At 34.7% G+C, this 17,015-nt stretch overlaps 1 protein-coding gene across 2 annotated transcripts in view; it reads right to left on the bottom strand.

Moving 5' to 3' along the window:
- The window catches only part of LOC129960161 (protein O-mannosyl-transferase TMTC2-like), a 923,323-nt gene that overhangs the window by 405,856 nt on the left and 500,452 nt on the right, over positions 1–17,015 (bottom strand). For both annotated transcript variants that reach the window (XM_056073352.1, XM_056073353.1), the window contains exon 8: positions 16,502–16,587. In XM_056073352.1, the coding sequence (XP_055929327.1) occupies positions 16,502–16,587 (86 nt within the window). The remainder of the gene's footprint in view (positions 1–16,501; positions 16,588–17,015) is intronic.

Below are 17,015 nucleotides of genomic sequence, written 5' to 3'. Positions count from 1 at the left end.
GCAGTTAACACATTTCTCTGCATTAGTACAGTTAGTGCTACCATGGTCGACTTCTGCGCAACGGGCGCATGTCAGTGTCCCGCAGCAAGAAGATTTTGAATGTCCAAAACGTTGGCAATTGAAGCATCTCAAAGGGTTTGGTATATAAGTTCTTACAGAAAAGCGCATATCTCGAGCTTTAATATAATCTGGTAAATTAGAAGAATTGAATGTTAACACAAGATGCTTTGTATTTAAGAGTTTGCCATCTCTCCTTACAGTAATACGTCTTACATTGGCCACTCCCTGATATTTTAGTTTTTCAATAATCTCTTCAGTCGAAACATTATACAATTCACCGCATGATATAACTCCTTTGCATGAGTTTAATGATGGGTGAGGATTAACTTCTACGGAAATAGTTGACAATGACTTAAGGTTTAAAATTTGTTTGGCTTGTTTGGCATATCCAACTTCAACCTAAAGATCGCCAGATCTGAATTTCTTAATAGATTTCACTTCACCTAGGTTTCCAGTAAAACCCTTTTCAACAAGAAAAGTAGACCTACCGTGGAATGTTTCTTTAGAGTCTGAAATTCGATGAACAATAAAGAATGGTGGAAAATTGTTTTTAATAGTCAATACATTGTTTGAACGTTTAGATTTACCCGTATGATATTGTTAAATTTTCAGGCCCAACGTCACCGCCCACCACGGAGTCCAACAAGGGAAGGCAGCCACCGGCTCTGGCCATTCCCAGCCTCGGCACTTACCTTGGTGTTAGCCGGAACATATACGCTGGGAGTTACCCCCGGGGACAGTGACCACCCTTAACGCCAAGCCCAAGGAGTAACCCCTTCGCTTGATCCCTAGCAAACTAACCACTCAGGTGGCTAGCGACCAGCCGATTGATACACCGGGGACCACAGTGCACCACCCGTCTAATGGGTCGCCACGCACGGCCAACACGTGGGGGTATTTGCTGTCCATGAGAAGCAGGAAGCAAGCAGAGTGGCGACAGCTCCTCATGGAGAGCTCCCTCGCCTACCCTCGAGGGAAAGAAGTAAAAAGTAGACAGCAGAAGGCGCAGTGGAGGGTAAACATAAAGGGAGTAAAGATCCATGTGAACCTCGGGATTGGGACACCCGTACCCACCTATAGTAGGTGAGCCCCTAAGGGGCTAAAATCTGACTAAGATGAAGGATAAAAAGTGTCACACTGAGGACGCTTCCTTGAGGGATACCCTCAGCTTGAATAAAATGGCTGGAATAAGAAGACTCGCCTCAGTATAGGACACACCCGCTTTACTCATCGTCATCTCATCTTGGGTGAAAAGGGTGCCAATTTACCCCACTTGTCATGTTGCTTTTAGTGTGAAACATATTTTAATTGAATGGCCTGATTTTAATGCTCATCGTCATAATTTTTTCAACTCTTCTTCTCTTAACTTGCAAGACCTGGTGGGTGAGAAATACCATCCAAATATTTTTAATTTTTTTAAGAGCTATACTGCTTTATCAACTGCATTTAACACCTTTTTCATCTGTTTTTTATTTTTTGTAAAATAAGTCTTCATTGCATGATTATTTTGCATTTACATTAATCATTGTCTTTCGTTAAAATAGTTTTATAATATTTGTATCGACATTTTTATGGAGTTTTAATTACTTACACTAACTTTTAAAATCGTTTTGGTTTAAATGTCTGTTCTGATTTTACCGTAAGCTTGGCGCAATATAGCCAAAAATGGCTCTTGAGCCAATAAACCATACAACAACAAAAGCTGGAATAAGAATTTCCAATACGTACTCTAAAAATGCGAGAGGATAAAAATTTTGAATAAAAATCGGTAAATTGCCATAAAAATCAAACTTTAAAAGTGATCGAAGAATACCATAACGCCAGGATCGATCATAAGCCTTTTCTATGTCAAAGAAGACTGAAACAAGATCATTCCGTCTTACAAAGGCATTACGTATTTCAGTTTCCAGAAGCACGAGATTGTCTATTATAGACCGGCTACTACTGGGCATCTCAGGGAATGAGATGGCAGACTGTGCTGCTAAGCAGGCCAGCACTCTTTTGACGCATGAACTTCCTTACTGGGATGCGAGAAAATCCGTAGTCAACTACATTTATTCCATTTGGCAGGAGGCATGGGATCTGCAGATCCACAACAAATTGAACTCCATCAAACCAAAAATTGGCTATTGGCCAGTCCTTAAAATTCGAGATGTCGATGTCAAGTTGATTCGCCTTCTTATAGGGCATTCTCGCTTTACACACCGTCATCTCCTTTTCGGTGACAGCACCTGCTTGTCCAGCATGTAACACTGATTTTAATGTGAAGCATATTTTGGTCGAATATCCATCATTTAATTTTCATCTTCAGAACTTCTTCCATTCATCCTCTACCCCTCAGGGGCTCACCTACTATAGGTGAGTACGGGTGTCCCAATCCCGAGGTACCCAGGGATCTATACTCCCTTTACGTTTCCACTCCCCTACGTCTTCTGCTTTCTGCTGTGTTTTTCCATCCCTCGACGGCAAGCGAGGGAGCTCTCCATGAGAAGCTGTCGCCGCTCTGTTTGCTTCTTGCTTCTCATGGACAGCCAAAACTCCACGTGTTGGCCGTGCGTGGCGACCCATTAGAAAGACGGGTGGTGCATTGTGGTCCCCTGTGCATCAATCGGCTGGTAGCTAGTCACCTTAGTGGCTAGTTTGCTTGGGATCGAGTGAAGGGGTTACTCTTTGGGCTTGGCGTTAAGGGTGGTCACTGTCCCCGGGGGTAACTCTGAGCGTATAGGTTCTGGCTAGCACTAGGGTATATGCGGAGCCTGGAAATGACCATAGCCGGACCCGAATCTTTTTCAATATCGTATGGCTCCTCCCAAAAAGGGTCCCTTCAGTGGGCGTCATTTAGTTCCTCAGTCTTCTAATATGGATTTTCATTTTGATAAATATTTTGTATTGAAACGTATTTCGGAAAAAAATGAAACATTTGACAGCGTGTCGCCATTTTTAGTACAGAAAGCGATCACAGCAACAATCGGTGAGGTAACATCTATCCGTAAGATGCCTTCTGGTGACTTGCTGGTAGAGATCAATACTCGTAAGCAAGCTCACCAAATTCAAAAATTAAAAGCCTTGTCAACAGTTCCTGTCAGTGTCAGCCCCCACCACTCATTAAATACATCGAAGGGTGTTATCACTTGTGGGGAAATATTCAATCTTCCTGTAGACTTAATTGCATCTGAAATGAAATCTCAAGGTGTCACACATGTACAATGCATTACTATCCGATGAGATGGTAATGTTCTTGAAACCAAACATCATATTCTGACTTTCAAATCACCAAAATTACCAGAATTTGTCTATTCAGGGTATATAAAATTACCTGTCAGACCATATATTCCCAATTCCTTAAGATGTTTTAATTGTCAGCGTTATGGACACTCTAAAGCAAATTGCCGCTGGACACTCACTTGTGCTCGCTGTGCTGCTAAAGACCACGATAGCCAGCAATGTTCTGCACCCGAAAAGTGCGTGAACTGTGGTGGCAGTCATGCGTCATACTCTAGATTATGCTAACGTTGGCAACTTGAAAAGAAAAAAATAACTCTTAAAATCAAAGAAAACATTTCGTATCCTGAAGCTAGGCGAAAACGTGTAGCACAAATGCCTACTCCTGGTCTGAGCTATGCATCTGCTCACATTACGTCTCTTGCAGAATGAGTGCTTCCAAATTAATTTTTGTTGGATTCCGAGTCACGTGAGCATCTCTGGCAATGAAAAGGTGGACACTGCTGCAAACTTGGCATCGGTTACCTTGAACCAAGGACTTCCGTACACTGATGTGAAGAAGTCCTTCAATAGTCATATTTTTATAATTTGGCAAAACCAATGGGATTTGCAGACCCATAACAAATTGCATGACGTGAAACCCAACATAAGATTATGGTCCGTTCTACCGATGCGAGAGGAAGATGTCAAATTGACCCGCCTCCGTATAGGACATACTCACTTCACGCACAAGGATCTCATTTTTGGTGAAAGGGTGCCAGTGTGCCAAACATGTCAAGCTGATTTTACTATCAAGCACATTTTAATTGAATGCCCATGTTTTAACTCGTATCGATTACACTTTTTTAAGTCATTAGCATTAACTCTACAGGAATTGGTGGGTGAAAAACATCACCCAAACCTTTTTAAATTTTTAAGAACCATTGGATTTTATATTCGCATTTAACACTTCTTTTTGCTGTTTTATCGTCTTTTATTTATTAAATTTTTTTCAACAATTTTTAAGTGAAAATCTTTTCTCAAACTTTCATTTGGAATTTTAAATCTTTGAAAGCATTTTACATCATCCGAATTTGCGTATTTTACTTTATATTAGACTTTATGATGTTTGGTTCTTTTTAATCTAGTAGCATTTCATACCATGTGCTTGGCGCAGCTTGGCCAAAAATGGCTCTTGCGCCAAAAAAATCCAACCAACCAACCAACCACAACCGGAAATCACATGGATTCAAGTTCGGAGAACGTGGAGGTCAGGCTGTTGGGAAACTTCTTGAAATTACCCGTTGATCTTCAAAGTTGGCATGAAGCAATGGCGTCGCTGAGCGAGCAATGTGATTTGGTTCACCATCTTGCGTGAAGACAGTAGTCCCTAAACATTATCGTTCTTGTAACGCAGGAATGACTTACTGCTTAAGAAGATCGTGGTAACCGTCACCAGTAACGGAACACCTTTAAGAGTCATAAGGAATGTTCTCCTCAAAAAAAAAAAAAAAAAAAAAAGACCAAGAATGAAATCAGCAGTAAAACCACTCCATACAGTAATGTAATCAGGATGTAGAGATTGTTCATGCACATCATTAGGACTTGCAGTACCCCATATGAGACAGTTCTGAGTATTAACTACTCCGTCTAGGGTAAAATGAGCCTCGTCCGACCACAAAATGTTCCAAGGCCATGAACTGACAACGGCTATTCCGGCTAAAAAAATTCTAGCAAATTGATTTCGTTTCTCCGGGTCTGCAGGATTCAGCGCTTGCACAGGATGGATCTTGTATGGATACCACTTTATAATGGATTGAAGAACCTTTCGTACTGTAGACCAAGGAAGTGACAAATCACGTGCCACCGCTCGAGCACTTGATGCAGAATATTGTGAATCGGATGCTCTTTCGACCACGGCAAGAGCGACTTCATCCGCAGTTTAATTTGAAATCCGTTTCCGTCCTCTTCCTTGTACCACACCCAACTCTCCAGTCTCTTTAAATTTAATAATAATCTTTTTCAGAGCCTGCCTGGACATAGGCCCTTTCCGTAAGTCTTCAAGCGCCGATTCTCTTAGTGCAGCTGACAAATTACTGCTGTTCTGATAAATCAAATTTATCAGTACTTTCTTCTCTAACGACATGGCGAAGAATGATTTTGTGGAAATGAGTACTGGCTTTTTAAACTATTCTAAATTTGCATAACGGACTTTATCGTACAGGAAAACCGCCATCTATCGGCCGAAATTTAAACTATTTTTTCTTGCAGATTTCTTTTCCCCATGATCCATACAACCTAAATATCAAGTTTCTTCGATATCCTTCCACTACAGCGGACACCACGTAGGTCTAAACAGAGTAACTTTAATTATAACCACCCTGTATATTGTGTTAAATTTATAGTAGAATCGATCACTTCATATTGTCGGTGATTATTCAAAGTAATTATTAATGAATGTTCACAATTTTTGGCCTCGAGTATTCACTAATTTCTCTCCTATATGTCGCTTTGCACATCTCTTCTGGAACTCTCTTGATCCTATTTACTTACTATTTTTATATTAAAAAAAAACCCTTTTTTATCCATAATAATGACCACGGTTGGATATTGTAGGAGATTTAAACCAATTACATGATTTAAGCAATAGTTAATTAATGAAAAATGAAAATAAAATGTTATTTATAAAAGAAATTATTTTACAAACACTACATACTTATTTGTTTTAAGATAAAAAGAAAGCCAAAAAAGAAGTTATATGAGTATAATAATTTCTAAGAAAAATTTCTTTTGTGATTCAACAAAAAATGCGTTGATAGCTAAAGAGATTAATTGCAGACTTATGCAGCACTTGTTAAATTCTGAGCTCCAAGTTCCTCTGTGGCGTCAACAAAATGTTCAACACTATTAGATTACAGTAAATAGAATTTCTATCAGTTAACGTTTTATTACTTGATATATTTGGCATGCTTCAAAATTACGTACCTTTCATTTCCCATTATTAATACAAGACAAGTACTTTGTATTTCACCTTTTTTAATACTGTACAAATTTCACTTAATTACAGAAATACGAAGAAAGTTTTGAATAAGAGGCCATCATTATCATTCAAATTTCAGTAGAAATTATAAGTACTTTTTTTTATAGTAATTGATAGCGATTACATAAAAATAACTTTCAAGTTTAGCCAACTGTAAAAGTAAACTGAAGTAATCAAAATTATTCGCATTTGAAGGAATGAATATGGATACAATCCTAAAATAAATTTGTAATTATATAAATTTATAAATTCTTTTATCCTTTAAAGCTTTTGCTTTCATTTTCAGATAAAGAATTCTAAAATGTCAAGACAATTTTAAAATTGTGGATTTCAAAAAAATAAGTGATTCCTCGAAATTTCGATTTTTAAAAAATATTTTTTACACTTTCAGGAGTAGAATAAAAATAGTAAGATAATTTTTTAAATAAGCAAGTCGCGGAAATTAATCGAATTGTGAGGCATATTTGCCTTTTTTTTAGACTAATATGTATCTTAAAGCAAAGTACTTGCTTTACTTGATAAGGATTGAAGACAAAACTCACATAAAACTGTTTTTGTATGAAAACGAAGGTAACGTAAGGCTCCACAAAGCATTTTTGGGAAATGAAGAGAGATATTTCAAAATTATTTTTTGTTAAAAAAAATGTTCTCCGCCCTAAGCCGTAATTTTTACACCACTAGATAGGAATTTGGAGCCACAGTTCAGCAAATACTAATAAATTATCACTGACAAATATAACTTCATTATGTGAAGAGTACCTTTAAACTAAAATGTTAATTTCTTGAACGATTTGAATCCTTCTTTAAATAAAGATTTTGGATCTATATGAAATGAAGAATTTGCAAAAATAAATTGAATAACGACTTCATTATTTCCATCAGAAATGATACCGAACAATTTTCAATCGTTAGAGGATTATGAATGAATCATTTGAGATAAAAATGTGTCTTCCAAAATTCTAAGTGAAACAGATAATAAAGAGCTGGATAATTCACATCATCTGAAGTGGAAGCTTATTTACCACGTTTTCATACGATCAGTGTAATTATTTTAAGCACTAACTTACCTGTTGGACACTCGGTTCCAAAAGTTTATAGAATCTTGTATTTTACATAGATTTTTTGGTGTATATGATGTAGGTATGTATTAATTTTGTAACTGTCATGCGAAATTTTAAGAATTTTGTTAGGGAAATGAAGAATGGAAGCAAATGGTAATAACATTCGTATGCCTTTTTGCGTTATTTTTTGACATTTGTACCCATTTTATTTTATTTTTAGTAATTTTTCAAATCTTTTCTTAAATTTTTCTTTTTTGACACTATGCACATCACCAAAGAAGGAAATATTATACATATGAGAAATTTTCATAAGAGGAATTTTTTATTTTGCATTTCTTGCATTATCACCTTCTGCCGTTCTTCCGCTGCGGTGACATTTCAACAGCCTGGCCATAGACCATATTCGTTGCACACTTATTTAAATCCAAAAGACTACAAAATTTACAGAAATTCTATGTAGCTTTTCGGCAAGAATAAATTTGTTATTGCGCATTGTAAAGTGTACAAATAAAGAAATCACGCATGCATGATAATACATATAATAAACTCATTAGTTATAAAATAGTTAATTTGTTTTACATGCATGACTCTTATTGCTATATACAGGGTGTTGCCGAATTCTACCGAAAAATTCAGAAGGGTGATAGTAGGCATCAATAGGATAAAGAATCACCATACAACATGGGGTCCCAAACGACGTTTAGGGGATGAAAATCGCAAAAATATAAGGAGTCGGCGAACTTTTGGAAACTGTAAAAAATTTATAAAAAAATACCAAAAAATGTTTCAGTTAGGAATTTTTTTTAAGTGAAAGCACATTTTTAAAGGCGATTTTTCATGTAAGTAACATGCCGATTTGATGAACCAGGGGGTCGTAAATTATTGAAAGCGAAAAAGTAGTTTAGAACCCTTATCTGTAAAAACCCTTATCTGCGAAAAATAAAAGCTTGAAAATATAAGGAATTTTATACTCTTTAATTTGATGTAAGTCTGTAGTGTGAAAATTGAGGAGGTTTTAAGATATTCAAGAAAAACTAAAATCTTTGCCGGGAAACATCGCTGCAACATCGGCACCAATGTTTACAGAAGGTATTGCAAAATTCTATTGAAAAATGCTGTGGGGTAATAGTAGGCATCAAGGAAATAAGAATTTTCAAAGAAATAAACAGTGAAATTCGACAGTGAAATTTATTTGCTGGAATGCAAATATAGCATATATTTACAGCACATACATTTTAACATAAGAAAGGAGACGATGAGAAACTTTTATAAAAATTGCTCAGTGTTCCGGCCGCGAAGGTCATTACACAACCGACACCGACGTTTAAAGGACCACCGGACGCGCTCAAACATACCAGATGTCCTTGCGAATTCTCCAGCAGCTACGACGATCCGTGCTACGAGATCTTTCAATGTATCCAAAGGTGTCTGATAAACAAGAGATTTCATAGGGCCCCAGAAGAAGAAATCCAAGGGATTAAGGTCCGGAGAACGTGGAGGCCAATCAACAGGTCCGCCACGTTCTATCAACGTCCCAGGATATGTATCATCTAGTTAGTTACGCACATAATTCAAAAAATGCGCTGGTGCACCAACATGCATTAACTACATGTTCTGGTGTGTTGGCCTGCAGTAAATCCGGAGTAAATCCTGCAGTAAATCCGGAAGGACGTGCTGCAAGAAAACAAGCTACTTTGCGCCACTGAGGCGTTTGGGCCCTGCACTTGGCCCCGTTATTTTGAAGGATCCTGTCTCACGCAACCGTCTATTAATATTTGCAAAGGTTCTATGGTGTGGACAACGCCTACTTGGATATTGCTATTGATATATTCTTTGTGATAGCCGTCCATTATCATCCGCTCGGTCATAAATTAAATGCATATCCGCATATTCGTCATTCGTGAAATCTGACATGTTGTTTGCGAATGAAACTTATCGACAATCAATTCAGCACTGCTCTTTAATGAATAAAAGCTGTATTTATATTATTCGAACCATCAATTCTGCAATGCTCGCTGCTTTTATATTCCTCGAACGCATGGAAAATTTAGATACGAGAAAGCTTCTTCTTCTCGACTACCTTGTTCCAAATCTTTGCATTCTTAGGGCCATTCTCTTCGCCAGGCTAATTTGCGGAGAAAGTATGACAAATCACTGAACATTTTAAAAATGCTTTCCAGAACATACTGGGGTGCCGATCGAACCTCCTTACTCCGTATTTATCAAGCTGTAATTCTTTCCCGGATCGATTATAGATGCATGGTCTATGGTTCCGCCTGCCCATCAGTTCTCCGGCGACTGGATACTATTCATCACTCTGCATTGCGTATCTGCATCACTCCGCAATTCGTACTTCTCCGGTTGAAAGCCTCCATGTAATTTGCCATCAGCTACCCCTTTGTTTAAGGCATAAAAAATTGTCTGCCTTATTTTATTTCGAATTAAATCTATTTTTAACCATCCCTTGAGCCACATGCCACTGCCAGTTAGTCTTCGTCGACTTTATAATGCGCGTCCCTCTCACATCCTCCCATTTTGTAAGAGAACTAAATTGCTTTTGAATGACACGGACCTTAACGCTGTTTATGTTCAAGTTGTTGACACTTTTAGTTTTTCACCCTGGGATATACCGCAGTTTTCGTTTTTGAACCCTTTCACTGGATTCGACAAATCATTAACTGTTCCAGTTGTTTTCCAACAGCTCTTTTTATATCGTCGCTATCGGTATTCCTCCTTTGTGCCAATTTTCACGGATGGTTATGCTGGTTGCAGGATCATACTTCCATCTGATACACTTAGCCACCGTCTGCATAATTGCTGCTCAGTTTTTACTGCCGAGTTGGTGGCAATTTTCTGCGCTCTTCAGAAAATTTCATCCTCTACCCAGCGTAAATTTATTATTTACACTGATAGCATGAGTGCACTGAAGACACTTTCGCATTACCACAATCGGATACATTGCCATTAAAATTTTGTTCACTTTGCGACTAATTCAGAATGATGGGTTTCAAGTCATTTTCTGTTGGGTTCCGAGTCATGTCGGCATCTTGGGAAATGAGAAGGCATACTTGGCTGCAAAATCTGCATCGACTTCTTTGAGCATGAACCTTCCCTTTAATGATTTTAAAAGGTCCATTGCTCATCATTTCTCTTCTATCTGGAAAAAATCATGGGATCTGCAGATTGAAAATAAATTACATTTTATTAAAGCGGACATTGTTCCTTGGACTGTTAATCCTATACGTGAGATGGATGTTAAATTGACACGTCTCCGTATAGGACATACGCGCTTTACCCACAAACATCTCGTATTTGGGGAAAATTCGCCTATGTGCAACAGCTGTAAATTTCACTGTTAGGCATATCTTAATAGAATGTCCTATCTTTAATTCATACCGTGCTCATTTTTTTACCTTGGATTCAACATTACAGGACTTGGTGGGTGAAATATACCACCCAAATATTTTTAAATTTTTAAAAGCTATTGGAGTTTTTCCTTATATATAGACTTTTTAATTATTATGTTTGTGTTGAACATTCCTTTTTGTATTCGTGTACATTTCATCATAGTTTCAAATTCTCGTAAATCATAGTTTTAAATTTTTAAATGTTATACTCATTTTCACATTCTTTTCTTTTTGATTTTTTTTCTTTATATATCTGCGTTAATTAAATAAATGGACATTTTTTAATATTTTATACTTTTACCATAGGATTGGCACCGTATGGCCAAATATGGCTCTTGTGCTAATAAAACACACAAACCAAACCAAACCTTTGCCAAGCTAATTGTCTCTTCGATGTCTGTTTTTTCGATTTTCACAGAATAAACGTCTCCTGCGACCCTATGTTTTATGAAAATTTTTCATCTCCTTAATGCCTACTATCATTTCTCTAAATTTACCTTTCGAATTTGGCAACACCCTCTGTAAACATCGGTACCGATGTTGCAGCGATGTTTCTTGGCAAACATTTTATTTTTTCTTGAATATCTTAAAACCTACTCAGTTTTCACACTACAGACTTATATCAAAGAGTATAAAATTCCTTATATTTGCAAACTTTTATTTTTCTTTAAGTTTTAATATATTTGCAGATAAGGGTTCTAAACTACTTTTTCGTTTTCAATAATTTACGACCCCCTGGTTCATCAAATCGGCATGTTACTTACATGAAAAATAGCCTTTAAGAATGTGCTTTCACTTAAAAAAAATCATAGTTGAAACAACTTTTGTTATTTTTTTTATTAATTTTTTACAGTTTCCAAAAGTTTGCTCCTTATATTTTTGCGATTTTTATCCCCTAAACGTCGTTTGAGACCCCATGTTGTGTGGGGATTCTTTATCCTCTTGACTCCTCCTATCACCCTTCTTAATTTGTCGGTCGAATTCGGCAACACCCTGTATACATAACATTTATGATATGAGCTTACAAGAATAAGTTATTATTATATAAGATTAAGAACGCATAAAAGTCTGCAATGGTTATGTGAAACTGTGGCAGAATATTAGGAAAATTATTGTAATATTGGGAACAGTGTCTTGATGCTTATATTTCACAAGAAAATGTAATAATACAAACAGGTTTACTTAGTATATTTTCGTTGCTAATGGCAGATATGAAATCCCAAAAATTTTCGAGCTTAAAGTCCTGTTCTTGAATTGTGATACATACATAGTCTAGATTATATTCAATGTCATCCTAATCTAGTTGTACAGCCTGCATTTGATAAAGAGACTTTTCATCTAAATTCAGTAGCTGTAGAAATCTCGCATGATTTCTAAAATTATTATATCGAATGAATAAAGCAGCTTTTGTTTTAACTCATGGACAAGTTGATATCTCTACTGCCGTCATCAAAAACCTGCCTTCTTGTTTTGCTTCTCTGAAGCGCCATGAGAATGCCAAAGTCTTTACACATATTTTTTGTATAATTTATAGAGCAGTCGGTCAATTCCTTTCGCTTCTCTATCATTTGCAAAGCAATTACTTTCTGAAAACATAGTTTTATTTTGACTATGTGAATATTTGTGTACATTGTTCACTTCGTGTAGCACAGGTGGATATATTCCGAAGAAGGTAAAATGACTGCATCATAACTAGTAAAGTTTTTATGTCTGGGCCAAATCAAAGTTCTGCGTCTGTATATCATGAGTCGAACAAATAGACCACTAATTTCTAATTTATATGCTATTTTTTTTGCAAATTTCAATAATTTAATAATTACAAATAGCAGCACGCACTTAAAGAATTTCATGAACTGTACCAGGTTAATTGAGACAATGCGAATTGGAAGACTGCAAGTGTCCATAGATAATATTTTTCTATATTTTTTATAGACAAGAATTAATTCTTGCTGAATATTTGTCGTGAATAATCTGGTCACAAAATGAAACACAGGTAATTACTGCAAGGCAACATATGTATGGCGCAGTTTAGCCAAGATTGGCTCTTGTGCCATTAAACCTCATAAACCATACTGCAAGGCAACGGACTGATTAGTACAGACTGTGTTGCCTGTCACTACAGCGAGCGAAATAACTATACTCATTACCGGATTCAGGTATTTTGCGGATTTAAGTAATAAACATGAGGAGGCCTCTCTTTTATTGAGAAGGTCAAATTAGTTTCACATCTAACTTCATTTTAAACATTCTAATAAATTATTTTAGATTAAAGTTTTTTTTATTTCATTAATTTGCCTCTGATTTTATTTATCTATAATAATTCTCTACCTCCAGATTTGTCCATAATATTACAGAAGATGTTCAGTTTTATATATATATTCTAATAAGAACGATATGAAATATAGAAGAAATTGACCCATTATACTTGAAGAAGTTTTAATATTGTCTTAATATTTTATCATTTATATATTCTGTATTTTTACAAACTTATTTATTTGGCAAATAGGAAAATAATTATAACTAATAATAGTTTTATAATTAATATTCTTGCAGCCTTAGGGAACTGTTTACTCTAACTAGCTGAAAATCAGCCACTAACTACACTCAAAGAAAGGAAATTCCTTTATTCCATCACAGATTAAAAGATAAAAAGTTCCGTACTCATTTTAATCAGTCCTTATTGTAGGAGTGACAAAAATATGAAAAGAAATAATTCCACGTTTCAGTTGAGGTTAAAAATTATTATTATTATTATTATTTGAGAAAGTTTGCCACATTCGAAAATGTTGCCCAGGGTGGACAGCCTCCACTACGTTACGCCACTGTTCTGAAGGGGTTTTGTAGGCCGCTTCAAATTCACTATTTTACTGCAAGCCAAAGTTAATTTTTTATGGAATCAAAATTTATGCCGAAGTATTATGGACACCCATTATTTTTCCATAACAATCATTTTTGATGTTCGGCAAATATATCCCAATCTTACAAAGTTATTAAGGTCAGAAAGTTTAAAAAAAAATAAAATAACCTTTAAAATCGTTTATGTTTAAAATGGAAAGTCTTTAAGCGAGGAGACGAAAATGAAGAATAAACTAATACTGAAAGAACTTATCCACGCAAATAATTCCTTAGGAACTTAATTGTGGAATTTTTGCCTCTTTACCATTTCAAAAATTGTAAGCATAAATAGCAAAAATTGATTTTCAGAAAAGATGATTCATGTAATATATAATTTCTCTTTTGTTTATAATATTTTCTTATTCATGTGTAAATAATAATATTTTATCGACTCATTCTTTTTTGTAAACACAACTAAATACTGTTCATTTTCTGATTCTAAAATATTCCGCTCTATTGCGTTAGTCTGAGTATATTTAGTCAAAATGGGGGTGAGAGGAAAGAAGGAAATGGTTACATTTAACAATAAGGTGAACTTGTATCGTAGGTGAGCTTAAGAGGCGTAAAAACTTTGGATAATAATATTATAGAAAAAAGAAAGACACTAATTCACAATAAAATATTTCAGAGCAATTTTTGTTTACTGTAAGAGGCATAAACATTAAATTATGGAGAACAAGAGTAAGATTTAAGTTTTTTTGTTCTTAAAATTTGTTAATTCACTTTTTTACGAAATAATATTATTTTTTTATTTATTATTTAATAACATTTTGAGCTTAACAAAGTAGATCATCTCAGTCACATTTAATGATATCATATGAAAGATATTCTTCTTACCACTCGAACTAACATATAAGTAATTAATATGCATATTTGAGATAAAATAAAGCAGTACGATTAGAAACGACACGACTATCACATACAAGTGGGAAAAAACTGAAAGAAAAAGTATTTAATGGGCGGGAATATAGGTGAAAGAATGGTGAAGAATTTCGGAAATGTGCTCACCTCTTCGAGAAGTTGAATTGTCGAAAAGTGGTAATGTCGGGATACTGAAACTAACAATATTTATAGAGTCCTTTCGTTGAAATCTTTGCGCTCACAGAATGAGGAAGTTGGCATGTATTGTAAAACCAAATAAATGCCATTGAAGGTAAAATGACCCCCTATCCTTTAACCTCTAATTAATATTCCCCCTATTTGCCTCAATATTTCTCATTGGCCTTGAAACAATGTTCGAACTGGTTGCGCATGAAAGTACCGGAAACGCTCTGTGGCGCATTCTGTAACACAACCTATTATGAGACGTGAGAAATTATTCCTCGTTAGTAATATGCCACTGTTTTCGAAAAATAAATCCTTTCAAAAGCTATTTAAAAATGTATGTGAAAATATTTTCGGAATTGAGATTCATTTCGGCAATGTGAATAAGCTAAACAAAGGTTTTGAACTAGGTTAGAACGACAACAAAATCGATGCGTAGATTCAAATACATACGAATTAAAGAAGGAATAAAGTAGAAGTTGATATAGTAGATCAATTCGGTGCAAGTTTTCATGTAGAAGATACAGAAAATGGATGGAGATATCCTTATGAATATTGAGCACCTAACAGCCCCAAATCCTCAGCTTTTGAAAAAAAACCAAGTTTCTCACCAGATCATTGAAGAAATAATTTTGAGATATGATACTCAAAGTGTGAAATTTAAAAATTCCTTCATAAATATAACGCCTTATTTTTTGAGTTTTAAGAGCTTTGTGCAATTTTAAGAATAAACATGTTACTTTACTTGAGTTACATTTATCTATTTTTTGTATCATATTATTTCATAAAAACCAGGGAAATGTTCTCTCGCATACTCTGTTATCCTAGAGAATGTCTTGACGTCAAGTGTTTCGAAATAGGAATCTTTAGAGTGAATTTAGAATTTTTACTGAATGGATCGTGTGCTCCTTGACAATTAATCATAAGCTTGCTATTAATAGTAACCGAAAATCGAATTTGTGTTCTAGAGTCATTTTTCTCAATCGATTAAAATCAAACAAAATTGAGTATCGTGTTTAAATGTTTCTGAAAGTACAAACCGGTCGCTGTATTTCACTCTATACTATAGATGTTAAATCTCTTCGTTTTGTAGTTATCGTGTTCACTTATCTCAATCATTTGCAATGAAAATTACATTCAATCAGTCTACGAAAGCAACCAAGGATTATTCTTCTTTTTCATTCTTTTGAAAGAAAAAGAGATTATTTCAAGAGAAAAACCTCGCCTTTTTCTTCTCAAATTTGATTGGAGGCTAAATAAGTATTTGGTTTTATTAAGGTATTTCATCTGTATTAATCAATTAATTAGAAAGTGTTGAGAGATACGATTGATAATAGTGATTTTAATTTTGAATAAAAGTTTTTAAAATAAATTGTTCAGTTATAAAGAAACCATTGAAATACTTACAAAAATTCATTTTATTCAATTTTAATATTCTTCAGAGTCTTTTCAATGCTCATATTTTTAATATCATTTTATATTTAAACAAACGAGCAATAATTTTTCAAAAGTATTTTATTATTAAGAAACTAAATAATTAGAAGAGTTCAACTGTTAAATCTTTTATATGTTGTTTAATAAAAGATAAAATTAAAATTTCAATCATTCTGGTCTCAAAATTTTTCATATTTAACCATGATTCAAATATGATTAGAAAATATTGGAAACTAATTTTTTAAATCGAGAAAGTACTTGCTTTAACTATTAATTACATTTATTACCTAAAAGTATTAATATCTAGTTATGTATTATATTTTATTATTTTTTTGATTAAATATATCAAATATACTTACTTGCCAAACGGGGTCTGAAGAAAATGGCTAATCTGTAACTGTATAATGCTTCGTCGTAACGCTGTTGTTCCTGTAATAATAAGCCCCTGGAAAGAAAAACAATTAATTTATCCAATTAATGTGGTAATGTATCCTACTTCTAATAACTTATTTTATTTATCAATGGATTCAATTCATCTATCAGAAGGATTATACGACAAATGTAACTGAATACGCCATTTAAAATTGAGTTATTTATAAATTATTTACTAGGATAATATACCCCTTTCCATCCTGTAGAAATTCAAAAACTGTTTTGTAGTGATGTGTCTGACTTTTATCAAACAAGAATGGTATGTCTCCTCTTGAGTAATGAAAAGTATGTCACACAGTATCATAAAGAAATATTCCAAATGTCGGAGATTATGATTATCTCATTTTGCTTTTCAGTATTGCACCTACTTGACAATGCATTTTGCATATTTTATATGCATATGAAAATTTGAAATCTATTTATTCTGTTGTTGTTGTTTCT

This window comes from Argiope bruennichi, chromosome X2 (genome assembly GCF_947563725.1).
Source record: "Argiope bruennichi chromosome X2, qqArgBrue1.1, whole genome shotgun sequence".
Lineage (NCBI taxonomy): Eukaryota > Metazoa > Arthropoda > Arachnida > Araneae > Araneidae > Argiope > Argiope bruennichi.
Note: the sequence above shows the minus strand (reverse complement) of the source record. Positions and strands in the feature narration are given on the sequence as shown.